The sequence below is a fragment of the Haemaphysalis longicornis genome, unplaced genomic scaffold, assembly GCF_048455015.1.
Source record: "Haemaphysalis longicornis isolate Haplotype H1 unplaced genomic scaffold, Haemaphysalis longicornis Haplotype H1 scaffold_1, whole genome shotgun sequence".
NCBI classification, from domain to species: Eukaryota; Metazoa; Arthropoda; class Arachnida; order Ixodida; family Ixodidae; genus Haemaphysalis; species Haemaphysalis longicornis.
The window spans coordinates 380,655,455-380,683,037 of NW_027526203.1; the positions used below are offsets into that span (position 1 = coordinate 380,655,455).

At 44.6% G+C, this 27,583-nt stretch overlaps 2 protein-coding genes across 4 annotated transcripts in view; one reads left to right on the forward strand and one right to left on the reverse strand.

Moving 5' to 3' along the window:
- Arms (Ankyrin repeat-rich membrane spanning) overlaps positions 1-22,592 on the forward strand; it is a 72,846-nt gene extending 50,254 nt beyond the window's left edge. For both annotated transcript variants that reach the window (XM_077686480.1, XM_077686481.1), the window contains exons 23-27: positions 4,674-5,007; positions 7,483-7,607; positions 15,944-16,057; positions 16,351-16,478; positions 17,832-22,592. In XM_077686480.1, the coding sequence (XP_077542606.1) occupies positions 4,674-5,007; positions 7,483-7,607; positions 15,944-16,057; positions 16,351-16,478; positions 17,832-18,816 (1,686 nt within the window). In that variant the 3' untranslated portion in view covers positions 18,817-22,592. The remainder of the gene's footprint in view (positions 1-4,673; positions 5,008-7,482; positions 7,608-15,943; positions 16,058-16,350; positions 16,479-17,831) is intronic.
- A 1,562-nt stretch (positions 22,593-24,154) lies between these two features.
- Bark (C-type lectin domain-containing protein bark beetle) overlaps positions 24,155-27,583 on the reverse strand; it is a 121,274-nt gene continuing 117,845 nt past the window's right edge. For both annotated transcript variants that reach the window (XM_077686478.1, XM_077686479.1), the window contains one exon: positions 24,155-26,291. In XM_077686478.1, coding sequence (XP_077542604.1) covers positions 25,546-26,291 — 746 coding nt within the window. In that variant the 3' untranslated portion in view covers positions 24,155-25,545. The remainder of the gene's footprint in view (positions 26,292-27,583) is intronic.

A 27,583-nucleotide genomic window follows, 5' to 3' on the forward strand; every position in this document is an offset into this window, starting at 1 on the left:
ACGAACGTAGTCAACAAGTGTAGGGATGGGCGAATATTCGGTATTGTCGAATATTCGATCGAATAGCTCTCTATTCGTTATTCGCTTCGATCCGAATGCAGGTATTCGATATTTTCGAATTATTCGATGCTCCCGAATAGGCAGCTAAAAGCCAAGCTTTTCGGTCAAGCTTTCCGAGAGTTACCCCAAGCTTGGCTCAAGACCCACCGACGCGGACATTTCTATTATCAGTGCCGGCACTGCCGAGTTGCTGCCTTGCCTAGAGGTTCGACGAAGCTCTCGGCCGCCAGCACACTTTAGGTTAAAAAAAAAAGGCGGCACTGAAACGACACCGCTCCGAACATAGCTGCACCAAGCCAGCAGACTTGTACAGGCCGCCATTTTGAATAGGCATGCCGCCATTTTGAATAGGCTCGCACAGCGCGGCAGTACGCCGCACTAAGCGAGCCTATTCAAAATGGTGGCCAGCCACTTGCGCTTTGCTTGGCTACGGCCGTATACTAGTGGCTACAATACTTCTTTTTTTAGCGGAGCTTCTAGTTTCTAGGCGGCGCTTAAACTTGTGAATGAGCAGCCGGCGGAAACTGCTGCACCTAGAGCATGTGGCGCAACAGGCATTTCTTCATGAAAACTTGTGAATACAGCAAAGGAAAGCTGTGTGCAAGATTTTGCAATAAATGTTCAACTGGTAATAGTTTTACACAATGCTGTGCCTACGTGAGTTCTAATTATTAGAAAAAAATGTGTACATTAGTCAGGTCACAAGTTGCTCATTTGTCTTTGTGATTTGCAATGTGTACTATTCGAACTATTCGATTCGAAATTATTCGACTAAATCACTATTCGCTTCGAATTCGCTTCGAACCTAAAAATCTATATTCGCCCATCCCTAAACAAGTGAATTCAGTACTTAGGTTAGGCTGCTACAAAGTACCCCAGCCACATATTACAGCTCTAAGCCCATCAGATAACATAGACAGCTCTACGCCCATCAGATAACATAGAAACTTATTTAAAAGATTTTTCTCTCTTTCTTGATCTGGGCATTGTTTGCATGCTTGAGTAACGTCACTTGAGCTGTATCACGGCTATTGGCCTGCTTCCTTTGAGTTGCAGCAATAAATGTACTATATATGATAGCCATTTTAAAGAAAATCGCAACAAAAGCAAAGCAGAAACTGGAAGGCATATCTGCTGCGATGAGCAAATCATGTGGTGCCGCTCTGTACTATCAGCTACAGCAGCTTTTGCAGTGCGTCCAAACATAAAGGAAAGGGTGAAAGCATTTATCAGCACTGTTGAGGGGTCCCTTAATGCTCAAGTGTGGCTGCAATATTTTGTGATGGTAAGAAAGCAAGATGCTTTTTCTAGCTTTCAGGCATTAAACATGTCAGTCTCACTCAAGAGGTAAGCTTATTCAGACTAGCACACGGCCCAGGTTGGGAAAGCAACTAATTGAGCCTAGCTTAGTGCTTCACCCCTTGCCTTCATCACCACTCTGAATTTTCACAAGTCATCTACAGTAGACTCCCATTAAGATGAACTCGGTTAAGCCGAGTTCATATGCCGAATAACATAGGTACATTTGCTGAACAACAATATGCCGAACAACATAGGTACATATGATTGGTTTTCCACAGACTCCACACAAAAGAAAAAATCGGCTAAAGACGAACCGCCTCACGCGTACTCTTCTGTAAAAAGAGCCTTCACAGTGACCACTACCACTGATGCTTGGCAGTGCACTCACGTGACTGAAGGCAAGCGAGAGAAAAAAAGAAAAAAGAAAAGAAAGGTGAAAAAAAAAAACGAAAGAAAGAACAGAAAAGAAGGAAAAGAGAAGAAAGAAAATGTGGCCAAGGTGCGAAGCGAATCTGCATCTCGGCACCACGGCTCGAGAAAGCGAGAGAAGCGCAAAAGAAAGAATTTCGGATAAAGCCACCACCTCTGCCAGCCCCCACCCGCGGAGCCGGCAGTAAACAAAAGAAAAGGCAAAAAAGCAAGGAGTACCGCCGCGGCCAGTCACACACACATCGGCCTTGCAAAAAGGAAAAGAAGGAGAGGAGAGGAGGAAAAAAAAGTAAAAATAACGTGGCAACAGAGACTCTCCTATTTATGAACAGAGAAACTCCTAACCAATGCCGTCCCTCAGTGGGAGCATGTGAGGTCGCTTCACCACTACCTACAGCACCACTGCCACCACAGCTATCGGTCGCGGAGTCAGTGACTCAACTTATTTGCCTTGCAAGGAAAGCTACCTGCCATGTCTAGCAAGCCAGGCATTCAGTGAAAGGCTATCACGCTTTCACAGAAAGCCAACATTCTGATAAGATGAACAAGTTTGCTTGGTCCCTTTTGAGTTTCGTCTTACAGGGAGCCTCTTGCATTCTCGCTGCACCCCTCTTCCCTTGACATGTGGTGGTATTCTAGTATTCTAGCAGCCTGCCACTGTCAGAGGAACCTGATTTGGAGCTACTGGCAAAAAACCTTGCCAGGGACTACTGTTCAGTGCATGAAATGAGAAGCAATTCTCAAGACCCCGATAGGGTTTTGATAATTGTTAGCATTTGTGAAAGTTCTTCGATCAGACTGAATAGCTGGCTCAGTGCCCCCTGCAGTGTTCGCAGCTGGTGCTGCTGGTTGCTTTTTCTACAACTACATATTTGAATTATTGATTTTAAAATTATTCAAAGCAAACCATTATTTACTTTGTATTTGCTTCAAAACCAAAAATCACTATTTGCACATGCCTACCTATTTTGGCCGCACTAAGGCTCACTTTGGCTTGCTAGGGCTCTTTATTCTTTAAATACGAACTACTTTTTTTTTTACAGGTTACGTATAAACAGTTGACTAAATAGTTTTCACTGCACATGCCAATGATGACTTTTGATTATGGCAGGCTGTTGGAATAGCACTCAGTGTCAAAGGAAGAGGAGTGCAGTAAGAATACATGACTTGTTACAGTTCTTTCCACATGGTCACACTGTCAAGGCTAGTTTTGAAAACCAAATTAGTAGGCTTCAGGCTGCCGGCATTTCTGGGACTGCCTTGGCCAAAATAAGTGAGTAATTAAGAGGCTAAAAGACATGTGCCGCTGCATTGGATTGTGTCCTGCGCGATACAAGCAAAAGCCCAAGGTCATCCCTTACATGCTCAAGATTGCGCCCAGCCTGAGAAATGTTGCCAATGGGCACAATGTGCATGTGGTTTTCTCTACTGCATGCAAATTGGCTCTGCTGTGTGCTGTTATCCCTGCAGAAGGCAGTAGGAAGTGCGCAGAAAAAATGTAGGTTAAGGCTGTTGTGCAATGCTCTGTGATGGTGGTAAATGACACACCCCTCTCATGTGGAAAGGCCTGCATTTGTCTGTCTGGCAGGTGCATAAATGACCAGGCTTCTAAGTATGAACTGACTGATGAAGAAGGCTAGTATGCAACTGCCTTGTCATGGTGATGCTTGCGGCTTTGTACCCCAGTTTCACAGAGGGACGGTTTTAGGATGGAGTTGAGACACCGTGGCTGTAAATTGTTGGAGGCATACCCTGTTAAATTGAAAGGCTCCCAACTGCGTCAGCGGCATGTCAGGGGGCCTTTGGGACAGGTAGCAGCATTTTATTTACCGACGCGCTGTAAATAGCACAAAGTGCTTGTGTTTGTATTCGTGTTCGCACATGCGTGCTGTCCTGGCTAGTGTGCGTACATTGCGTGGTTCTTCCAAATAAAGTTAGGTGTGAGTGAGCACCTGTCTCGTCTGTCTCTCATACCTTGTTTTGTGTGTAGCGTAAGTTCTGAGGGATTTGTGAATCTAAAAAAAGCTTAATATTCTTTATTTTTTTATTGTAGTATGAAACATATTTGCGAGTGATTGTGTGCAAGCTGCTTTCAATCATATTGAATCAGGGTTAAATATATAGCAGCAAAAATACAAGAGATACAGAAAAGGTTATGATTATACACAGATTATACACAGATTACGATTATACACAGAGATAGTAGAGGCAGCTGAAATGCAACTAGGCGATTTTGAGTGTGTCAGCACGACATCAGTAGCCTTGTCCGATAAGGAGGCAGCGTTCTTAAAAAAGAACTGCTCGTGGTAATGACTGACACGTGTGGGACAGCGGCAAGCGATTCCGTTATTTTAATCTGTGTATAATCGTAGCCTTTTCTGTATCTCTTGTATTTTTGCCTTCAATCCTTGCATGTTATGTATGTCTCTCTGTACTAGTTTGTACAGGTGCACATTTTTTTGTACAGGGGCACATTAGGTATCCCAGGTGGTCTCAAATGACCCAGAGCCCTGCACTGTGGTGCATCTCACAGCCCAGTTGTGCCCCTGGGCTGACCTGCTCCTCCCCTTGCTTTTGTGTGCCAGTGTCTGTTCAGAGGCATGGGATAGAGTGTCCCTGCTTGTGTGATGGAAATTATGGTACATAAAAATGCATAGGGAGGGCATTGATTGCTAGGCAGTGGGGTGTAAATGTCTTTGTCAACGTACACACTGTGGTTTACAGGCATAATACCTGGGGAAGTACGCTGCATACATAGAGTACATACAGTCATGGACAAGAGGTTGGGGGCGGTGCCAATTGCAATTTTTTCTAGTTTTCCCCTTCTTGGGGAGAGACGGATGCCTGTTGATGGAGATGGACGCCCTTGCATCGCATTTCAGGAGCCGTTCACTGGCCGACTGAGTGCCCTGACAGTGGATGGGGTGTCCAACTTCCTGGAGGGCCTGGAGGGCATCGACAAGTCACGGGTGCCTGACTACCAGGGTATGCTCACCCGGCACAACATCCACGGCCAGGTGCTGCTGACGTGCAACATCCCTGAGCTGCGCGACGTGCTGTCCATGACCTTTGGCGACTGGGAGATCTTCAAGATGGCCATCCTCTCTCTGCGGGAACAAGAGTATCAGCGCGCCCAACCGGGTGGCTCGGTGGCAGAGGACGTGCCTATGCCCTTTGCTCGAGACCGTGGGCACTCGATATCGACAACAGCTCCCAGTAAGCTTATTTTAGGTGCGAAGCACCTTAAGACCTCGCAATGTCCGTCCGCCGTCCGACGGTGTCTCCCCAAGACTACAGCGAGCTACACGAAAGGGCGCTACGCGCAAACACAAGTACAGCGAGCTACACGAGAGGGTGCTACACGCAAACACGAGATCACATTCAAAAGACGCAAGCCGCCGTTTCGCTTCGTTTCATTTCGGGTCAATAAATCACACCATCTCCACGCCGTGAATGATGCCGAGGGTGTGAAGCACTGGGACGCGACTTGTCTTGCATGTGGCGTTTGTCATTTACAGTGCACTTACTGCACCCCAAATCATTTAATAAACTTTGAGGGCATCATCGTGCACGGACGATACACTCATCCACACAATACACACATCTTGCAGCCCAGTGCTTCGCACCCTCGGCATCGTTCACGTCGTGGAGATGGTATGATTTTTTTCTCACTGTTATTATTATGGTTGTTATTATCAAGCCCACAGGGTAGCATAATCTGTACCCTTAGTTTTTATTTTTTTATCTGACATTGCATTAAGTTGCAAGTTCCATAGAAGCTTGGCAAAGTTAGTGCACACATAGCCAATTACATTATCCTTGTCTGTGTTTATCAAAATAAATTCTACCTGCATATTTATTTTACTAACCAGAGCATGCTGCAGGCAGTGTATGGCTCTTGTTCTTTCGGAGGTTTCTACTTTAGCCATAAATTGTAGTAGCACTAAGACAAAAGTAAAATATAGTAGCACTACAGCAACAGCAGACATTTTCTTTTTGTAGCAATAGGTGTGGAAAGTATAGTAGCGTATTCTGTCTTTCTGAGCTACAGCGGCTTTGTTAGAACTTCAAAAAAGAGCTGACTTTTGACAATTGGGTTAAATTTGTTTGTTTTGTTTGAAGCATTTATGTCTACATTGTTCTTGGCTTATGCTATGCTGTGAAAGGGTTTGGGTAGAGGTTAGGGTTAGAGAACAGGGTTGGGGAAAGCTGTGGTTCAGTCTGTCAGGGTGAAGAACGAAGGCGATAAATGCGTACAATGTCTCCTCCATCTCGCGGCACGTACAACCAGTAGGCTCGCAATACTTGTGGTACTTTTGAGGCCTGAGTGGCCTTAGAGAAAGTAGAATTGGTTCTCGAAGATTTCGGTAAATGGGATACAGCCAGGCGATATGTTGTGCTGTTGCTGATGCACCACATTTGATGCAGTTTTCCTGATTGGGGTCATTACGGCATAATTTTAGGTGTAGGTATGAAGTTTTTAATATGCCTGCCTGTGCATGCTGTGCGATTACTTGTTGCTTGCAGGCAAATATATGAGGGGGGTTTTGATAGGTTCTGTAGAGAGAATTTAAAAATCTCACAGGGAACCTTCTATAAAGGTTGGCCCTGGCATGAACTTCTGCAACATTCATCTCCACAGCGCTCGTAAGAGTCTCTTCGCTATGTAGATGGTCTTGAGCCAAGGTTAGGAAAAAGGCTGTGTATGGCATTTATGTGGTGACAGCTTCTTGCACTGCCTCGTGTGTCCTCGAGGTTGCCAGTGTTACTTTTGGGGCCTAGGACCCGTGTGGTTTTAATGTTGTGCCCATCTTCTCGTACACATGACACCAACGTATGAATATACTTAACTGCATGGCACTCAGTGTTTTTTCCCAGGCATTTTAAAAAAATGCCCTGTGAGTTTGTATGTATCATTAAGGTGTCGGTTCCTGTTCGTTGTTCTCAGTGATGTGCTTCGTTGTGCAGAGGATGGCTAAAAGTTTGAGGCCGCAAGCGATTGTGGCAGGATCGGCATCATGCAACTCCATTTGCTTTTTGTACAGATTGTGCCAGGCTGTGGCAGCATGAGAGTCTGCTTCATTCTCAGCAGCGTCTACGTAATCTTCTGCTTCTTTGTTCCCCGAAGCTTGCTAGTTATTCAACAAGTGAGACGGGGAGCTCGCATACATGTCATGCTTGTACATTTTGAGGCTCTACCATCTTTATCTATGTTAGAAGAGCTTAGGATTCGGTTTTGGGCCTTTGGTGTATTGATGGCCACTGATGTTCAGTTTGGTTGTGCTACGAAGACAATCTAAGGTTGTCTTTGGATTTTTGAGGACTACAACAAACTCAGTTTTTTTTTTTCTTTGGAGGCCTCCATTCCCACCTAAGTGATACTATAACTGAGGACAATGTTGATTCCTCTCTGGATTGTATCTTTTTGTTCACCTTCTGAGCCTTTGCTAGACCACAGGATGTATTGAATCGAAATAAGTAAGCTAATCTCAGCCTTTTTAATTTTTACTGAAGTGGGAGGAAAAGCAGTAATGTATTGTATTACTCAGCACTTAGCACAGATTAAATGATTGCCAGCTAGAAGGTTACGTTTAGAAGTAAGTAAAAGCCTCCATTGCAGTATTGCTTACGGCCTGGTAGCTTTTATCTCAAGCACCTAGTTCATTAAAAATTGAATGTTTTTGTCTCCAGGTGACCACACTGATTCCAAAGCAAAAGAAAAAACAAGTGATAGCACTGAGAAGTCGGAAAAAGGGTCGACCTCTTCACACTCCCAGACAACTGCAAGACGGCCGAACTCCTCTCTCGAAAAACAGGCAAGTCTCATGGACGAGGTGGCTGCTTGCCATCCAGAGTGTTTCTCGAGAAACGCTCAAGCACTGCTTCACTAAAGAAGGGGGCAGTGTTTTTCACTGGCCAAGCATTCTAACTAGTATAGCCAGAATTACTGGGAAGTTTTGCAGCCTCGAGAACAATCCTAAAAAACTGGGGAAGCTTGCACTGAGGCGTTCAGGGCTTGAACCATAGCAAAGCTGCAGGATTTCTTTCTACGTGAGCGGCGAAGGACATGTCACCACTGCGCAAGCCAGGGATCTGGGCGATCGCCACGAGGCACGCGCTCACGGGCGCTCGGCATTTTCTCGCTCCTCAAAGTTTTCAGAAGTATTTTTTTTTTTTTTTTTTTTTTTTGTAAAGCCACTACGCGTGCTGGGGACGCTTGGCGGTTGCCTCACGAGCGTTCGGCATTTTCTTGGTATTTTTAACACATTATGTGCCACTCATTACGGCCAGCTGCAACAGCTGCACTGTTAAATAATCACTGAGTGCATTGAATTTCTTTTAACTCAAAACAAATGTAACCACGAAGTTCGGCTCAATTTGAAGATAAGTAATCTCTACCTGTTAAAAGTCAGCGAACTTGACCCGTAGTCACTTTAAAAACAAGGTAAAGTGCTTTCCCCCCCCCCCCCCCCCCCCCTCTTGCCAAAAAAGTGATAAAACCGCATTATGGATGATAAGGAGCCTGGGAACAATGGGACCTTGTTTGCAGATTATGTTTGAAGGCTAGGCAGGACTAGTATCACTAAATAGAGCAGTACTTGCGCAAGACGCCGAGCGCATGCATCAGGCTAGGCAGGACACAGCATTTGCCGCCAGAGAAGCTAAGTGCAAGTGACAAGCCCACCGAGATGCCAGGAAACGTTTCATACCTTCCCCCATAAGCATTTGTAGTGGTTTACAACAGCTTCACTGGATATCCACTTTGGCAGGGCGGCGACCATTTTTTGTCTTATCGTGACTTCTGGGCCATTTCGCGAGCGTTTCCTATTGACAAATATTGCTGAAGCACAGGTTATCTTCAACAGCAACCAGTGCATCCCAGGTTATAATATGCAAGCGCACAGCATAAAAAAAATTAAAGCAGTTTTACTCAACGTGAAAGCTGTCGGAAGTGCAGAGCAGGGATTCGCCATACGGCTGTGGCGTCGTTCTTCACATTCTGCTACCACCCCTCATGCTCTTTTACTCTCTGTCTTTTTCTTCTCTTGATGAATTGAAGAGGGTTTGTTCAATGCAATTCAGTTTTGCCGCCTTTGCAGTGCTCGCACTCCTCCTCCTGGGACAGCTCGCATCCTTTTCTTTCTCTTTTGTGTCTTATTCTGCCTAGGACAGCACAAGCAGGAGTTCTGCTCTTTTCATGCTTGCTTTCATCTCGCACGTGCTGGAGCCTTTCCGCGCCATTTTGAACTCGTTTTATGTTCGGTGACCACTTTTTTTCGCTTATTATCATAAAAACCAACCCAATGGACATTCCTAACTAAATGGGCATGGAGACTGCCGGTTAATTACATGTATTTTGCCTCAACTGTACCTGCAGTTTTCTTTGCACTAGATAATGGGGACATGTTCGACAAGTGACAGTGATTTCAGGAGTTTCGAATGATTCTGCGTATATAAACCTGTTTTTCAAGTATCCTTTAGTTCTTGTCCGGGAGGCTGAATTGAGGGACAAGCAGGTATCTTTTCAAAGCCTCAGTTTGGGTGTGTGACGCTGTGGGGCTCTTCTTGGGTGCGTGACGCCACGTGAGTGTGGTGGCTAGATAGAGCGACCGTGGACGAGCTACGACAGCAAGCCGGGCCCCTAAAGTGCTGTGCACTTAAAAGCCCCTTAGATGACGCAGCGCACCTTGGGCAGAGAAATTAAGCCCCATTAGCAACTCGCGCACTTATGGTACTTCGGTGGTTCGGAGCGGCAGTTAACCAGTCCAGACAAATATCAGCTCCTTGCACCATGTATACTTGCAAAATAAGTAATGCTGTGGTCTCGGAGCTGTCACTTTGTAAGAATTTTGTGCAGCTTTTAGCAGGGGGAGCAGTTCTATCAGGATTGGAACCTTGCTTTAGCTTTGCTAAAAGTGGTGTTTTTCAACACAGTTCTAAGCCCTGCAGTGAAAGAAAACCACACGTTTAAAAAAATAGGTATTTCGTGAACAGAAGTGACTTTTTTTCTGGAACATGAAAGTAACATTCTGAGCCAAAGTATAGCGACATTCACAATCTTTCCTGTCTCTAGCATCAGATCTGAACATTCATGTCGCTGTAAAAAAATAATAATAATGTTAGCGTTTTACAAAGCAACCAACATAGGTTAGAATATTCGCTGTCATCTAGCACAGTCACCTCGGCTGTTATAAGACATCCCGGCGGGGTAGTATGTATCCCGCTTGGCAACACAGCTTGGTAACAGATGTCTGGTTTGGAGTTCATGCATACTTTTTGAAAACATGAATATCATACAAAAAGAGTGCTATCGACAACAACAAAAAAACGAAGGATCATTCTCCCTGTGGCGCGCCTCTCGAGGAAACACAGCGAAAAGGGCGTGCATGGGCGGCCGCTCCGTCCGAAAGTTTAGCTATGACGTATCCCGGCCGGTTTTCTCCTCCGCTGTTGGCTCTTCCAGCACTGTGCCCCCAGATGGGGGCAGAGCATCGGCCACTTTTGTTTGCATATAGTACCGCTTCTATTGCAGGTATTGTGGAAATATTTCGTATATGGGAGCTATTCAATGTGTATTTGCTGCTAATAAACTTTTTTTTTTTAATTTAAAACCACTTCACTTTCCCTTTAAGTGTAGTCCTTGCCTGACAGTTGTACAAGGCATTTGTGTGACTGGAACTGCGTCTTGTTACATTACAGTGTTCGGGTCCAACATCAGTGTTTAGGTGCAGGACTGTAGCTTCTTCGATTCCGTTCTCGCGGTTTACAGCAAAGTTATCCACACGGAGGTGACAGAATTCATTCTGTCTGTGAAGTTATGCACTCTGTGGGCGGCTGCATTGCCATCATTGTAAGGCATTTCATATCCCTCAGTATACCACAAGCGCAAGTGAAGGCCATTTTCAGCATTTGTGTCTAGAGGTCTAGATGACTTGTGCAACGACAGCTTTTCCCGCTCAGTTTAATCCTATCGCCATACAATTTAATCCAGGCGCCAAAAAATTTAATCCAAGTGCCATTTAATTGAATCCAGACGCCATGTAATTTGATCCAGGTGCCAGCGAATTTAGTCCGAGTGCCAACCAATTTACTCCCTTCGCCAACCAAATTAATCCAGCCATCAGAAGAATGTTCAGGAGTGTTTTGTGCAAAATTAGGCGCAGCTTTGCGGACTTTGTTGGCGTGGTGTAGTGGAAATGTGGTGTTTCTTGATCCATTATGTGCAAAATACCATATGCGCGCAGCTTAATGGACATTTACTAACACCCGCAGACCAGGAGAGCGTTCTCATTTGATCCGTTGGTACCGTGTGCTGATCGTCTGGGAGATCGTCAAAAGTATCGTCTGCTCGCATATTGTTACGCCAGCAGATTTGCCAGCGTATTGTTACGCTAGCAGATGACACTTCTATCGCAAGTAAGCGATATTTCTGACGATCTCACAGACGATATTATAATTTGGAAATAATGCTTAATGGTGTACAAAAGCATTCATTAATTGATAATCAGAATGCAAAGGGCATTTAAGTAAGTCATGGGTTTTTATCAAAGCAGCTTCTGAAGGCATTGTTACGCGAAGAGCAGACGGTGCTCTTGCAGACGATCAGCTCACAGCACACGGCCCCAACGGTCTGCGCATGTTAGTAAACATACACTGAGCTGTTCGCATAAGATATTTTGCACATAATTTGTTGCACCACGGACTTTGTTGCACCACGCGCAACAAAGTCCGCAAAGCTATGCCTAATTTCGCACAAAACACTCCTGAACATTCTTCTGGTAGCTGGATTAATTTGTTTGGCAAAGGAATTAAATTGGTTGGCACTTGGAATAAACTCGCTGGCACCTGGATTAAATTACATGGCATCTGGATTAAATTACGCACTTGGATTAAATTGGCTGGTGCCGGGATTAAATTGTATGGTGTTTAGAATAAATTGAGCGGGAAAGCCTGTAGTAATAAAATGTGCTTTTGTGTGTGTGGCCTTTACTTTAGAAGGAGGATGCCATACTTTCAGTCATCGGTGGCAGTCACCGGGGGCAGTCATCTGGCAAGGATGACACTCGAGGACTTTCACATCTAGAACAGACAAGGATGGTCTGTTTGCTTTACTTGTTTTACTTGAAGCCAGAAACGTGCTTTCACTGCTGCACTTGCACGTGGCATAAATGTGCAGTGTGCTTCAACTGCCATGCGTTATCTTTAAAAAGAAAGCAGCAATTTTTTTGTTTAGTCATGTTGCAATCGGGCCAGCGTTATTTTTATTTTTTATTCCTAATAAATTTTTGGACAAGACTATCTATGTAGTTTCTTATTATTTACATTGTTTCATGGCGCTGTGAGATGTATAATTGTTAGAGTTGCCATGTAGCAAAATATACTTTTTAGAGGGTCATTTGTCTGGACCTAGAAAGCAAGCTTGCGAATTTGGGCAAAACGTACCCATGTGTGAAACTGCAGCACTGTTGACCTGTCTTAAAGAAAACTAGTCAGTCACTCTACTACTTTGTCAATGATACCTTGGTCCCTAATTCGATGAAAGGTTTGCACTTACATGGTTTTCCGGACAGTTTTATGAATTATATTTTTCACGCAGTTTATCAGGATATTCACACAGAGTACAGCCCTGAGCCTGAGCTAGGGCTGTAGGGGGACTTCTTTATACAAAGGATTTGGCTGGTTAATCATCAGAAAACACTAGGGTTTAAGCAGTGCACAGTTGGCTTTGTCTGCCTAGAATGCCCTTCCCTTGTTTTCAAAGCTTGGTGCGGGATATCAGGGACACACTTTGGATTGTTATTGAAGTGGAGCATTAACAGGTTTTCTTTCCTGGCCAAGTCAACCGCCCGCTTGGTGCACATTGTTGGGGGTGTGGCTAAACCCCTGTGGTCCTCTCTCATGGTGTGGCACCATGTGGAGTCATCATTTGGACAAGTCCAGTGCGTTTGTTTCTTAGTGACTAATCGGGATTTTGTCATCTCTTAGTGGGCAATCAACGGGAAGGTTGCCATCGGTCAAAACTTAACCGTCCTGTTGCGCCCTGTCATGGAGGATGCTGTTGTCGTCATCCATGATGACTGCGATGTTTGTCACCTCGCAGGCCTTAGGTCAGACAAAGCCCCCGGGCCCAAAAAGAGCTTACAACCGGCTGAGCGAGTATATTGGTCGACATGTGCACCGAGACGTGAGCTGAGCTATGAAGGGAAACTTAGTACTGCTTCACTGCCTCCCTTTGCAGTAGCTTCCAAGGTGGTGAAGCAGAGCAGGTATTTCATTTTGATTGTATGCCAGCGGTGTTCTTGTTCTGCGCATTTATCACCACTGCTGAGAGGCCCAGTCCACATTGTAACCCTTTGCAAGGACGGCTATATTGTATGAAATGAACTTATGTCACCACTCCTGCTGTAACAAAGCATATACAACGCTTGCTCACAGCTTCAGAAAAACCCTTTGGAGCATTTTGTGTCACTGCTTTGTAATGCTTGATGCTGCATCAAATTCATTTCCTGGGACTATGTTGGCAGTTGCAGTCGGCATAATTTTGAGTTCATCACAGTACTTAGCGAATCATGGTGTTCATTAGAAATTATCTTGATTTCTTGATGCGACATTCTCATGCCAGTCCTGAGTCACTGCTGATGTGACGCAGCTTGATCAGAGAACTTTGCTGCATTCGTTCTCCATCGTGGTGAGGACTTCTATCACTAGGCCAAATGGCAGTGGCGACTCTTGTGTACGGGATCATTATGCATGTTGACGTGTGGTTACAACACGGGTTACTACATAAACTGCCCACAAGAGCTGCCTGTTGGGGGTGGGAGTTCATACAGTAGAATAGCTTGAATACACGTGAAAGGATTTTGTTGTAGTGGAGTTGCGGAAATTCTTTTCTATTTGAAACGTGCATAAGTCATGCTTGTAAACAAGTTTTAAATTAGATTATTCACAACTTTAAGCCAGCATACTTCACAAAGGGCAAAGTGGCATGGGTGTCATCAATAGCTGGGACAACTAGAGCTGCGTGGAAATTCTGGAATTATGCCTCACACAGCTACGTCGTTGTCTCATCCCATTGAACAGTTTGTGAGCCCCAGTAGTACTTTATGGTATATACACTGTTCTCATAGGCACATATTGGTGAAATGTTTGGAGTATGGGGGCCTTTAGTATTAAGGGTCGTGCGTGCCAATACTCATCCACTTGCTGTTTCGTTTGAGCGTACCCCCCCAGTTTCTGCTGGTGCAGAAGTCCTACTATCATGAGCACTTCGTAACTGCATAGTGCTGCACTTGAGTGGGCTCAGCTTAGGCCTTGTGCCTGTGTACTTGGGCATAGAAGGCACTGTCTGTGCGCAAGGAGCGCACAGCACGAGTCCAGAGCACTGTGAAGGCAGGGCTTGAGTGGATTACGGGATGCAGACGTATATGCACTCATTCCAAGAAGCCAGGAATGCACGTGACAGTGCCGGTTTGGGGCCCTGCGGCTGCTGCCTGCTTGATGGCATGAATCTGCTGTTTGCTGTCGTCATTGTAAAACACTTTAATCAGCAAAGTCCGCTGTGCTGTCTACCTTGCTTTGTGGGGAATATTGGTCCACTTGCACTTGAGCAAGTATGATGCACTCTTGAGATTTGAGAAATGTGTATTGCTTGGGGTTCTCTCAGAGCAACCAAGCAAAGTTTTTTTCCTCTTCCCCCTCGTTTCCGTGTTTAACTTTGGGCCTGATTTACTGCTGTTATTTGATTTTTCAACTTTTATTGTAGGATTGGCAATCAACTTGTAATGTAAGGCTTGTACCTAAAATATGTCATGTATGCCACATAAAGAAAAAAAATATTCTGTATACTATAAAACCTCCAATTTTACAGCCCCGGTTTTCTCGCTAAGTATTGTACATTTCAATCGGAGCCAAGTAACCCAACTTTCAGCTTCAAATGTTATCTGCAACTACATATACGGTGCCATTGCCAGCTCAGTATTGAGGCCAGATGAACAAAGGTGTAACAGTGTTGTTGATGTCTATGTGGCCGACATTTTGTGACACAAATTTGAACGACTAAAGTGTGCATAGGAATAAATTTATTTGCTTATGCAAGGTGTAATTGGAAGTCATTTCCATCAAATAAAAGTGGTTTCCTATATAAAGAAGGCATTTTAATTACTCCCCCTCCCCCCCCTGCAAAAAAAAGTGTGTGTAGGCAAAAAAAAAGTGTAAACTACATTAAGATAAATGTTATTGGCTGTCTCTGTCACTTCTTCACTAAGGAATGATGCATGTCACTCAGTGTATCTGTTCCTATGCCTGCAACTGATAACACTCTTCTTCAATTTTTGTACACCAGGATAATATATGCGATTAAAAAAAAACGCTGTTTCGCCTTGTCTAAGATTTATTTAAGGGAGGTACAGAGTAAAAAAAGTCTCTAAGGCATTTTTATTCTTTTTTTTGTTATTTACAAGCTAGATGTTTCAAAGATGCCCTTAAATATTACTTTTGCCATGAGTTTTTACTGAGCTCAGTCTGAAATAGCTATTGTGTGTCTAAATGTCCTTTTTTGTTTCTAAAAACTGGTCAAGTGTTGTCTGCAATGCCTTGCGATGTATTGGTTCGATTCGCTTAATTTTGCTGTCATGAAATCCTAGTATTTATTATTACAATATAAGCACAAAAATGTAACGTTTGGCTTCACAGGTATAGAGTTATCAGCATTTTTTAAATCGATATTTCGTGAGAATATTTTCTGTGACAAAGCTGTAATTATAGTTGTGTACAATTGCATTCTGTGGTCTGTCTAGAGCATGCATTACCTAAGCAAGTATGTATGCAGCGCAAACAAAAACTGATTATGTATTTGTTCTTATTGTGTGGGAACCCACTACGTGAAAAAATTTCCTGGCCGTCAGTTTGAAAGTGACAACAGCAGCTAGAAGACCAATGTCTACACGAATTGATTGCTGTTAGCACTTCAAGTTAATGCGCATCTCAGTAGCATTCTGCTTATGCGCAAAGGGCTGTGCAGATTTTTTTGTCACCTACTTGCGGTTTTGTGTGTTGGGCTTATGAAGAAGGGAACAAAATGTTTAGTAGCTTGGAGAACTGATCCCCCATTGCTGTAGCATTTGTTGCAATATAGTACCTTGGTTGCTTGCAGGTGACAATGGAGGAGAGCTTAATAGTTGGTGCTTTGGAGACCCTGAGTGAAGAAGCCATGGAGGATACACTCGACGATAGTGTGGCTCCACATGCCGGGTTTCACCATTCGCAGGTGTGCCCCTCAGACCTACTTTCGGGTTCACATTCTCTGGGTCGTGCTTTTGGACTCTCGCTGTGCCTTGAGAGTTGCGGTCTGCAGAATTACAAGCACCGTGTACTTAACATGGATTTTCCAGGTCCCATTGGACCCTGTGTTTTGGGAGCTAGCATTTTTCAACTTTGCGAGTTTTTTTAAAGTTAAGGGAAATGTAAAGCCTGGAGGGGGCATCAGAGGCGTTTACACCGATCAGTGAATTCTTCCTGTGATGAAGCAAGGCAATGGAAGCATTCATTCCCTTCTTGCAGGTGTTGAGCCCAATCTTGTCTGACCCTGGTGAGGGTGACGAGGCAGGTGGGACAACAGTGCGCACATCGGCGGATAACGAGGTGGATGTTGTGTACCTCAAGATGCCTCATGGGTCTCCAAAGTACAAGTACGTAAAAGTTTTTTTGCGCAATGGCAGTACAAAAAAAGGAGCTTTATACGCATTTTTTCCCTGAGCAATGTGAATATCAGTGAGCATTACAGGTCAGGCATACAAATCTCCAGCACCAAATCACAGGCACAAAACGGGAAATAACTAGCTCACTAGAACACACAAAGAAACAGTGAGACCATTCATTTTGTGCAAACAGTATCAGCACTGTATCTAGAAGGGCCCTGTCTGCTACCAATGCAAGCAAGAGATGTGACTCCCTTCATGAGGAGGCGAACCTGCTTTTCCATCCGTAAACTGGGCTCTGGGCACCAACCTCTACGAGAGTGACCCTATCACTTTGAAATGCATATGCAAAGACTCTGACAGTTCCACATCAAACGGAAAGATTTCACCAAAAACACACCCACATACATACAGGGTGTTGCGACGATAATTGGAACACTTTAAAAATTTTTCCTGAGCGAACCGCCGCTCTGTTCGCGCTCAAACTTCACACGAAGGTCGCATTTTGTGGTCTATTTTGTTTGACACCGGGAACAATGACGGTACTTACCTGTGTATCCTGAAAATAAATAAAAACGATTTTCGCCTATGGGAAAATCGCAGCTGATTTGGACGTGCGAGCCCGAAAACCGGGTTTTCTGATCGTCTGCTAGCTCATTCCTAGGTGCATTTTCTGATCGTCTGCTGCACCATTTAGCTCCTTCCTACTGTGCATCCCAAACGTGCGTTTCACTCTGCATACCCCATGTGGTTCTGTCGTTCCAACATCAACTTGCGCAGGCTCGCCTGTCCAAATCAGCCGCCATTTTCCCATAGGCAAAAATCGTTTTTATTTATTTTCAGAATACACAGGTAAGCACCATCGTTGTTCCCGGTATCAAACAAAATAGACCACAAAATGCAACCTTCGTGTGAAGTTTGAGTGCGAACAGAGCGGCGGTTCGCTCAGGAAAAATTTTTAAAGTGTTCCAATTATCGTCGCAACACCCTGTACGTGCAAGTCGTGCCTTGTGCCGTGTTCTTATCATAAAAACTACAGCTTGCATTGCTGCAAAGGCTAGGGAGGGCACTTGCACGGCTTGCAATGATAAGGCAGCTTCGCAAATTCTTACAAGCTACTCTGCCAAGCTAGATTCCGCTGCTGTGCATTGGTACAGGTCTTCTGTAAGGTCCTTTGCAGCAAATGATGTCCGTGTCACTGCAGCGGGAAATGCAGGCAAGGTTTTGCCTCACATGTATGGCGTAGCACACTTTCTGTACTGCCTTTGCTACAGCAGCAGCGTGAGCAGGGAAGGGACGCACTTTTTATTCTGATGGGCCTGCACGCACTCTACTGCTACGCAGCTACTCGCCCCTGTCGGCCTCGGTTCCGGACTACGAGTGGGGCGTTCAAGGCCCGAGCCCTACGGTGTACTGCAGCGCAGACCTGCCGCTGGAGAGCTACGGCGTGTCGGCACCACCTTCGATTGCGTCCAGCCCCAACGCCCCCCCACCGGGGTCGTTTGACAGTGCCTCGTTCATGAGCAAGTGGGATGCGGCCAGCCAGAAGCCTCGCAACAAGCACCTCGACTCGGTGGTGGCCCAGGAAGGCGTGTCGTCCCGCCGGGGCAGCCTGTCCCGGGACCCCGCCGAGAGCAGCCTCATCGACCACTGGAAGGGCCTGGGCCTGGCCGACCACCAGCGGGAGCGACACCAGCTGGAGGCCCTCCCCAACGACGGAGCGGAGGATGAGAGTGCCCCGCTGATCGAGGTGGCGCGCCCCATGTTCCTCGCGACAATGTCCTCGCGGGACGCGGAAAGCTCGTTACGGAGAGAAAGGGAGTTCATTCAGCCTTTTAAGCTTCCACGGGGCAGTAGGAGGTTCAACATTGAGCGCCAGTTCTCTGTGGACGAGCGGTCCGATGTCGATCCGGAGGAGCGCAGGACGGACGGGGGCAAATCCACCTCGTCACTCTCCCTGACGGCACTCAAGAGCAGTGCGGACGGTGTGACTGAGTGTTCGAGCACGGCAACCGCCCTCACGCCCCTCTCTTCCTCCTCGGGAAGGTCCCCAGATGGGGGTGAATTCAAGGCGCGCCGCAACTCGGCGCCCTCGGCGCAGCCCGACGAGCCGGGCACCAGCAGTGCCGACAATGTGGTGGTGCCCTCACAGAGCGCCCCATTCAAGCTGCCCGAGCTGTCGAGCCGCACCTTTCTGCGGCAGCTAGCCGAACAAGAGCCAAAGACTGGTCAGGTGTCGTGCGAGGGAACCTCATCTGACACTGTGGTCATCGCCGGTAAGGCCACCGATGCCAAGCATCTGTTCTCGAGTTCCGAGACTGTTATCTAAAACAGCAACTCCTATATACAATAGTGCTGTTAAAATCTTCATGCTTTGTCTTGAAGCTGATAGTGCATGCGTATATTTTACTTATTTTATGCATAGCATTTAGGGAACAAAGGTTATATGGCCGCCTGGAGTTGGTGTGCCATGTGCATACTATTTTTCTAGTCTAGTATTTTGATATTATAATGTGCATTTTGCCACATTATTGAGGTATACATGACTGTGTTGCATTGTTGTGGGCATTTAAGATTAGGCAGAAACTGCCTTTTTCTTTTTTCCTTTATAGTAAAATAATTTTGCATTTATGCGTAGTTATTTTAGTACTTTTGACATTGTGTACTGTTTTGTAATGAATTTTACAGAAACAATTGTTGCAGCAATTTCTTTTAGCAATGTGTATTTTTGAGTAATTGTAGTGGCTTCTCCCATGCAGTAATCAGCCTATGCAATCTTCCCTCAGGTTGCGTAGAGATGTGCATTCTAAATTCCTTGTACACTCTGCCAGCTACGGCAGCGTTGTGCTCTATTGGTGTTTCTTGCATTTTGAAAAGACCGTTCTGGAAAGCCTGTAGTGTTAAAAAACTGATGCTGCGAGAATGGTGAGATATTTAATTGTGATGCCTACAAACCATACAAAATTGTTCAACAGTGCCACGTGCAAGCTAGGTATTGCCTTCATTGATTTTTCTTCTTTTGCAAGTCAGCTTGAGTTGTGCAAGGGTATCACTGACAGATTGCTTTGTTAGTCATTCTTGCATTGTGAGGAACTGTTGAAAGGTATGAAAAAATTGTGTTGTACACAAAGAGTGCTAGTACCAGGGTACCATACACAACTAGCAGCAACTTTACAAATCTTTTGTGAACCAGTGCACTTAGTGTTTTTGTGCTAAGTGTGTTCACATGTTTTTAGCCGGTGAATTTTTAATGCTATGTTTACTCTTTGTTGTGGTTTTGTGCCCAGCAAATTTTGTTTTACAATGACACAGTAGGAAACAACCGGTGTGAAACAGATTTAACAGGTTAGCGCCACAGCTTCAGGTGGGCCTGGTGTTATCTATGTGGCATGGGCAGGCACCACTAATTTTGGGGCATTTCGGTACCCCAGAGCAGCTTGACAGCATCTGCTCGTCCGACTTGGTGGTGGTAGCAGGCGCTTCTATTTTTTCCACATGAAGGGTTTGCTACAGACCGTGAGATAAAAGTGCATTTGCCACTGGTGTTAAAATGGATGCAGTTGTGCAGGATGAGCTAAAAAAGATGCAGGGAGATGTTAACTGAGGTACGAGTTCTCATTCGTGAGTCTCTCTGGCGAACCACCCGAGCAAAACCATGAGAAGATTTTTGTTGAAGAACTGAACGTAAAAGAGGTTGCAGTGAAGTTTGTGCCATGACTCCCAGGCAGTAAGTGGGATGACCATTGCTTGCTATTCTACCAGAGGGTTCAGCAGGAGTCTGAGGACAAGACAAACTCTTGATAAGGCCACCCCCGGTGATTTTAGTTGTGTATGTAATTGGGAGCCAGGAACCAGGCAAGAGTGGGGGCAAAGGAGTAAATATACCTGGCATAGGTGAGAACTCCAGGTCATCTTGCTTGCAAACCTTTGGCGCCATCCAAGAGGGGATCTCGAGTTTATTTCATTTTACAGAAGAGCTGTTATACAATGGATTCCATATGCTTTTGTGTCCTTTATCGTCTGCCGTCAAAAAACAGTCGTCGTCGTAGCTGTCTTTGACGTTAGGTATTGTTCAAGAGCTAAATGTCTTCATTGACACCACCGTCTTCATTGATACAGGGACAGCCGACTGCATAGCGTGGTGGTCAGAGGTTTGAAAGCTTGAAAAACACTGTCACTGGCTCAAAAAGTGTCCATTATGGGTGAGATGTCTGATGCCAGTCTTTCAGCTGATGTGACATTATAACTGGGAGTTACACCACAACTGTAAGTGACGTCATTTCCGGTTATGATGTCACACCACTTTTAGCGATGTCAGTTCAGTGAGGCAGCAGTCGGTGTAATACTAGTGGACGTTGCGACCAAAGAGAGGCTTGTGCATGCTTGTGCATTAGGCTTGTGCATGCTGCGTGTTTGCCGCTTATCAAACACCACACATGGCTTCACTGTTGTTGTTTGTTGGGTATGAGAGTGTCCAGGGTTTCCTTTGAACCCTGCGAGTGTGTGTATTTGCCTCAGTTAACGAATTCCAGTGCAAGACTTGAAATGTGAGCAGAAAGTATGCACACACTTAACGCAGCTGAGCATATGTGTTAATGTGTAATTTTGGCTATCTGAATTCCTGTATGTCGAGATTTTGGCACATTAAATATGATCAGGTGGTTGAGGTCAATCTGGCATGCCTTGTCACCAAGGTGTTGCTTCAAAGCGTAAGAGTGGAATTTGAATTTGACTAACAGTGAATTTCAACGGCTTTTGTGTAGCACCTCGTACCTAGCATGGTATGTGATAACCCTTGTGTGTTCCCCAGACAGGTAATGTGATTTTGCGTAAACGAGAATTTCCGCTTAGACTTTAAAATGCTTTATGCTTCGCTGCATTGATATCTCCAGCATTTATTGATGTAAGGTCACTTGTGTGGAAGCGTGCACTTATCCTAAAAGGTCAACTCAGTCTTGTTGTGACTGCATGTTCAGTGAAGGTAGCCACTTTTACTAGCCGCCTGTTCCTGTGCAGCAAAGCTGCAGCAAGAGTTTTATCACACAGCTTCTGAACATCTGTTTTTAAAATAAATGTTGTTCCATTAGCAGTGTTTGTGTGCTCAGAAATCATTGCACGCAGACTGTGAACATTTACAAACATGCTGATGATTACTGGAGCGAGATGGAGAGCTCCTGTATAAGCCGACCTTCAGTCTTGCACTTACAAAAAGTCATGTAATTCATACGTGTGTTCTAATGCTATGCACCTATAAACCCTGTAAGTTTGGTATCTTTTCTTCAGTACTTGTTCAGCTTTTAACATGTGCAGTCTTTGTCAAAATTTTCCAGGCCAAGCCGAAAGTGCCCAGGCCGCGAAAAATTCAATGTCCAAGCTTACATCCCGAGCGGGGCTGAACGTTTTATGCCGGAAAGCTAGCGAAAACACCTTTTTTTCTTACTGTCATGAAATAATTTTGTCACATTTAAAGGTTTAGCTTATTCTGTGAATTCTTTGTGGTCCAGAATCTAAGAATTGGACTAGAAAATTTTGACAAAGGGTGTACATGATTTGCTTTATGCTGTCTTGTAATTAAGCATAGTTTATTTCTCTCATGTGAATAACCACCGAGGATATCAGTGCTTCACCAGAAGAAATACTGTTGATGATTGTTTTTAAGGAAGGAAGTCACAAAGAAGAATCCATTTAGGCTATTTGGAAAAGAGTGAGAAATCTGGCGTATGTTTAAATCTTCCCTGTCTGTACCTTTGACAGAATCTGGGATACAAGGTTTTCCTTTGAATTGCAGCATACCTTCGGTGACCTAGGGTCCAGCACAGCATAGTTAGAGTGATATCCTACTTCAGGAAATTCATTAAAGGAATCGGTATTATGGAGTCACCATACATCAAAGGACCGTTTTTTTTTTGTTCCCCCCACGTTGCGATTATTGCATTGGTAGCTACGAGCGCCGTTGCCATGGGTTGATGCCTCTCTGATGGTGCACCCATCAGCGAAGGCATCCTGCTATAATAATGGGATGGTTGTGCCACTTGCTTGCAACGAAGTTCTAGCCAATAGCAGGTGCTTGCGGAATTGCACACAGTTTTTCGCAGTTCCGGCAAGAATTTTTTAAGGAAATAAAAAACAAAAAATGCTATGCCAAGTCCTAAAGTTACTTCAGTATCGTCTCGAATGGTTGCAGCATTCAACGCATCCATCAGCAGAGTAAATGCTTCAAATGGGTGGCCCATACCCACATTTTTACTTGCATACGTCGGAAGCCCATGATTGTGGCAATACATGTTCAAGCGGTTATTTAACCGTGTCCAGTCACTATTATAACTTCAGCAAACACAGAGTGGTTCACTCAGCTATGAAACGACGACAAGAAGCCGGCATTGGAAACCCAATGTACACAAGTGGTTAAAGCTTACCACTAAGCGTACAAGTGCGACTGCACATGTGGGCGGGCGCCTGTGCGAGCCAAGAATACTGAGAGTACGCAGTGGCCTCTTCCGATCACGTAGCTCCTAATCAGGCATTGCAGATGCTGAGTTCCCGAGCCTGGTGAATAGCCAGAGTGCACAGCGGAAGGAGCTGTGCACTGTGGCTATTCATCAGGCTGTCAGACTCAACGTCTGCGATGCTTCTTCTTCTGCATACAGTGGAAGAAGAGAAAGCCTGAAGAGGCTGTTGTGAAAAAAACAGTATAAATACAGCCATGAAGCAAAGAAAGATTCAGAACTGCTTCATAAATTGTGGTAGCAAAACATGAATTGTAATAAACCTTTTGCAACATGCTGTAGTGTTCTTTTGTGCTTATTTTTGTCGTAGTGAGCCCACATTGAACTGGGCGTTGATCAGTAAGTGAAAACATGGCACCCTGCTTATGAGAGACCTCTCATGTAAGAGACAGAAACTGCTCCCTGGTGTGCGCCTCTTATAAAGGGGTTCAATTGTAGTGGACCTAACGAAGTAGCTGAAATTTCTCTGTAGTATTGTGGTGCATGTAGACAGTAGTTCTAATTTGGCAAAAATTATAATAAAAAATTCCCATTCCCTTTTCAACTTCATTGCATCAAGGTTATAAAGGAAGAGAGCTATAGTGCTTATATTATAAAAGAGGCGTAATTGCTTTGCTCACAATTTTATAGTGCCCTTCAACAAGCATGCAAATATTCAGATGCTGTATTAGGTCATTATATGTAACAAATTTTATGCGATGTGCAGCAACCTCGAGCTTTTTATGTGAAGCAGGGAAAATTGTGGATAAATTTTATTACCTTTTCTCTCATTTTCTAATAGTGTCTCAAGATGAACAAACCACTCAATTTTTCTTTTATTTCACCTGCTTAAGCGGGTTTAATCTGGCTGTAAAAACTCATGGTTTCAAGTGAAAACCCATCAGTGAAAAGTCGTTCATTTTATTTATAAGTCTGCCAAGTTTACTGAAAATTTCATATAAATTTGAATATGATGGACTAGGTATGCCCTTTGAAATTATTTTTTGTACTGGTAAACCCTCTTACAGCTAAAGCACACTGTGTGCTAACCAGTAAAACAGTTAAAACTTTAGCACCGTAGGACTGCTCATGTTGCATGCATTGCCTTACATTGCCTGTTTTTCATGCACTAAGGCTGTTTTTTATTTTTCCTATATTTTTTTTAGCAGACGAGACGGGTAATGTAGGAAAGTTTATTTATTTAGACAGGAAAGATGTCAAATTGTACGTTTCATCATGAGACATCTAAAATGAATTCACATCCTAGAATGCGGCAAACTGCACAAGGTGTGTGTGTATATATATATATTTATATATATATATATATTTTTTTTTTCTTGGCACAGGAAAGTTGCACCACTTGCTTGTATAGCGTGGCATTGTTTTTGAACCAAAGACTTTCACTTCGTCACACCGGTGGTAGTGCTCATGGCATGTACAATGATAAAAAGCACGCAGAAATCAAGGATAAACTTAGCAGGTCTATAAACATAAGCACTGGCATAATGCTATTGGCATGAATACTGACTAGGCAGGCAGTTGTCATCATGAACTATTAATCGAGAAAAAGCACTCCTTGTAATTCACAACATTCACATTCGTCTCTTGCTGTACATGGTAACATGAGCATCAACTGCAACCGCAGCTGCTTATAATGGAGATATCACACACAGAATTCAACCACGTTTGTGACACAATTGGGCAAATTGTGAAAGCTAACCTAGCTAGTTCGTAAAAAGTTCACAAAAGTAATTTTTTGGTCAGCAAGTAGCAAACAGTGGAGCAAAGCGCCTGTGTTAAACAACCAGCCAACTGACAGCTTTGTGGACGGACGTGATAAGGCACTTGTTCTTGTTTGTATACTGGGCACTGGAGGAGCATGTAGGCAAGACAGCACACATTTATGAATGAGCACACGGTGGAAAACATCGCAGTACTTTCAGCCATCACACACAATGGTAGTTTTTTAATACACAATAACGTAACAATGTCACTGTGAAAAAGAGGGCAGCTGCAATTTTTCCTGTAGTTGAAAGGGGAAAAAAAATCTATGTGGTGGGCCCTAAACCAGGGTTCCAAAACAAATTCGCTGTATTTTTTTAATCGATGCTACGCTCAGCTCACACAAAAAAAGAAGCCAGTCTTAATTATTTTGTTTTCCACAATTTACTCCTCACACACACTTCAACGTGAGCATCAAGCTACTCTTTCGCACAAAAACACAAATATTCAAAGCTGGTCAACAAGGTGGCAGTTGTGGACAGAATGGTACAAAAATATGCGCTATGCTATGAACGTTGATTACACAGCCTTTTGAATGTCTTTTCCTACAATCATATGGCCTCTGCTATGAGATCAACACTGTCAGAGTTTTGCTTTTGCGGGCGTCACTGGACCAGCAGCAACACAGCTTGCGACAATTGTGTAACACCGGTGTCACGTGCACTGTTGGTCAGTCTAGCTGGAAGCGCCAGCTGCTGGTGAATACACCGTCACAGTGCCACAAGGGGTGCGTATGAGTTCTTTGGACGGCCCCACGCCTCGGAGGGGTAGCTTACACGCAGCCACGAGGGCTACATGGCTGTCTCCAGGGGTTGTCGCCTGTAGTAGTGGTCGGTGTTAGCATACTGGGCCGGCGGGTATGGTTCGGGCCCCCTGAAAGTGTTGTCAGATGGGTCCATGGGGTGAGTCTGTGGCGTCTCCAGTGACCGCTTCATGTCAAGTGTTGAGTCGGTTCCTGAACTCCAGTCTCGAGACGCATCTAGCGAGTCGTCGTAGCCACCGACAGAGCGGTCCATGTACCCTCGGTTTTCGTAGGTGAGGTCAAACGTTGGGTGTTGCAAGTCTGCCGCCTCTTTCCTCGCCACTGGCACCGTGGTGGGGTACTTTTCTTCAATGTCACTGCTGTAATCCAAGGCAGGATTGCGAACCTCGTGCACCGTATCGTCGTAGCTGCGGCTGTCGTCGAGGTCGTAGGTGTACTGCTTGGCCACCGAGTCTGTGCTCCCACTGTGCTTAGCCGGGTGGGCGACGAGTCGGGGCGGTGTGCTCGTGGGGGTGTCTGCGAGCGCTCGCTCCAGGCGATGTTTGTAATCAGAAAAGAAGACGTCTCGGTCGAGTGACCGGTTGGAGGCGGAACGAATGGAGGCCCGTATGGAGTTTTGCCGCTGCAGGTGCTGCTTGTGACGCTCTTGTGACTTGCACCACCAGAAGCCGAGGATTATGCACACACAAATGAGTAGCACTCCCAGTAGGGACATGGCAGTGATGGAAACCGGCTCCTGGTACCAGTAGTCGCTTCGCACCACAATTTCTTGCGCTGCAGCGAGAGGGACAGTTGTTACCAGATTTTCAGAATACTTTGTGCACAAGTTATCTATCTTCCTCATTCGGCTTAGCCTGGTTTAGTGCCATGTTTTCATTGTTTAATGCTGGCAGAAGTATTCGTAATGCACCTTCATGCTAAAGGCACTGCAGTGATCCTGCTTCACATTTAGTAAGCATGTAATGTTCATCTGAATGCATCTTTAGTCCTGATTGAAATTTAGTAGTCCTCAGGAGTCAGACCCCTTAGTACCTAGTACTCTCAGTGATTTTTTTCTAGCAATACTGAAATTTGAAAATAACAAAAAATTTAATTTTCCTAACTGGTTTCTTTTTATGTTTAGCAGTATCAAGGCCTGAAAAATCACGAAAAAGTTCATTTTTAAGCTTCTTCCCCAACCCCCTCTTTTTTCTATCAGGAAATGTTAAAGGTGGCAATTTTACAATACTTTTTTTTCCTTCAGTGTTCAGCTTTGGCACTATGAAGTGATGTTTTGGCACTTTGAAGAGATTTGTTACTTTTTACTCATATACAGTACACTTTAGATAAACGGAACTTTTAGGGACCGAAAACATTAGTTCCATTTAACAGGAGTTCCGTTTACTGAGACAGAAGTGAAAAAGTGCAAATTTATGTGCGTACACACTCTAAGGGCATGTCATGGAACTCTAAAAACTGGAAGGTGAATGTAGCTGATACAAGAGGTTTAGGCACAACAGTCACAAAGTTTATTTGGCAACAAGTAGTCACTGTGTCCTAAAACATGCATGAAAATGCATGAAAGAGCCGCTTTCGAAGTCAAGAATGATTTTTTTCTTTTCTAACATAAGCGCATGGTGTACAGGCCTCAGGTCTTGACTTTGCGAGTGCTTACGAGCCACTGAATATAGAAGACGGCAACGTGGTAATGAAGCACAAATAGCACCACGATGACATGAACGAGGCGGCAGGAGCTAAGCCCTGTAACCTCAGCGTCTTGAATCAAGACCAAACGACTGGAACAAGAACTGTGATGTTGCATTCGTTGCGCTAACACGGCTGACTACTAACTAGACGAGGCTTACGAGGCCAATGAGGCTAAAAAAGAAATAAAAAACTAAACACTCGGAACCGGAAAAAGCTGATGGTATTGGCCATGGGTTTGACAAGAAGTTTCATTTTCGGTTCCGTTTGCACGGTGAGACAGAAATTTTAGTTCCAATTACCGAAATCCTTTTTACTTTATCTGAATACAAAACCAACCAACTTACAGGCTACAGTTCCGTTTAAGCGTCAATCCCTTATTA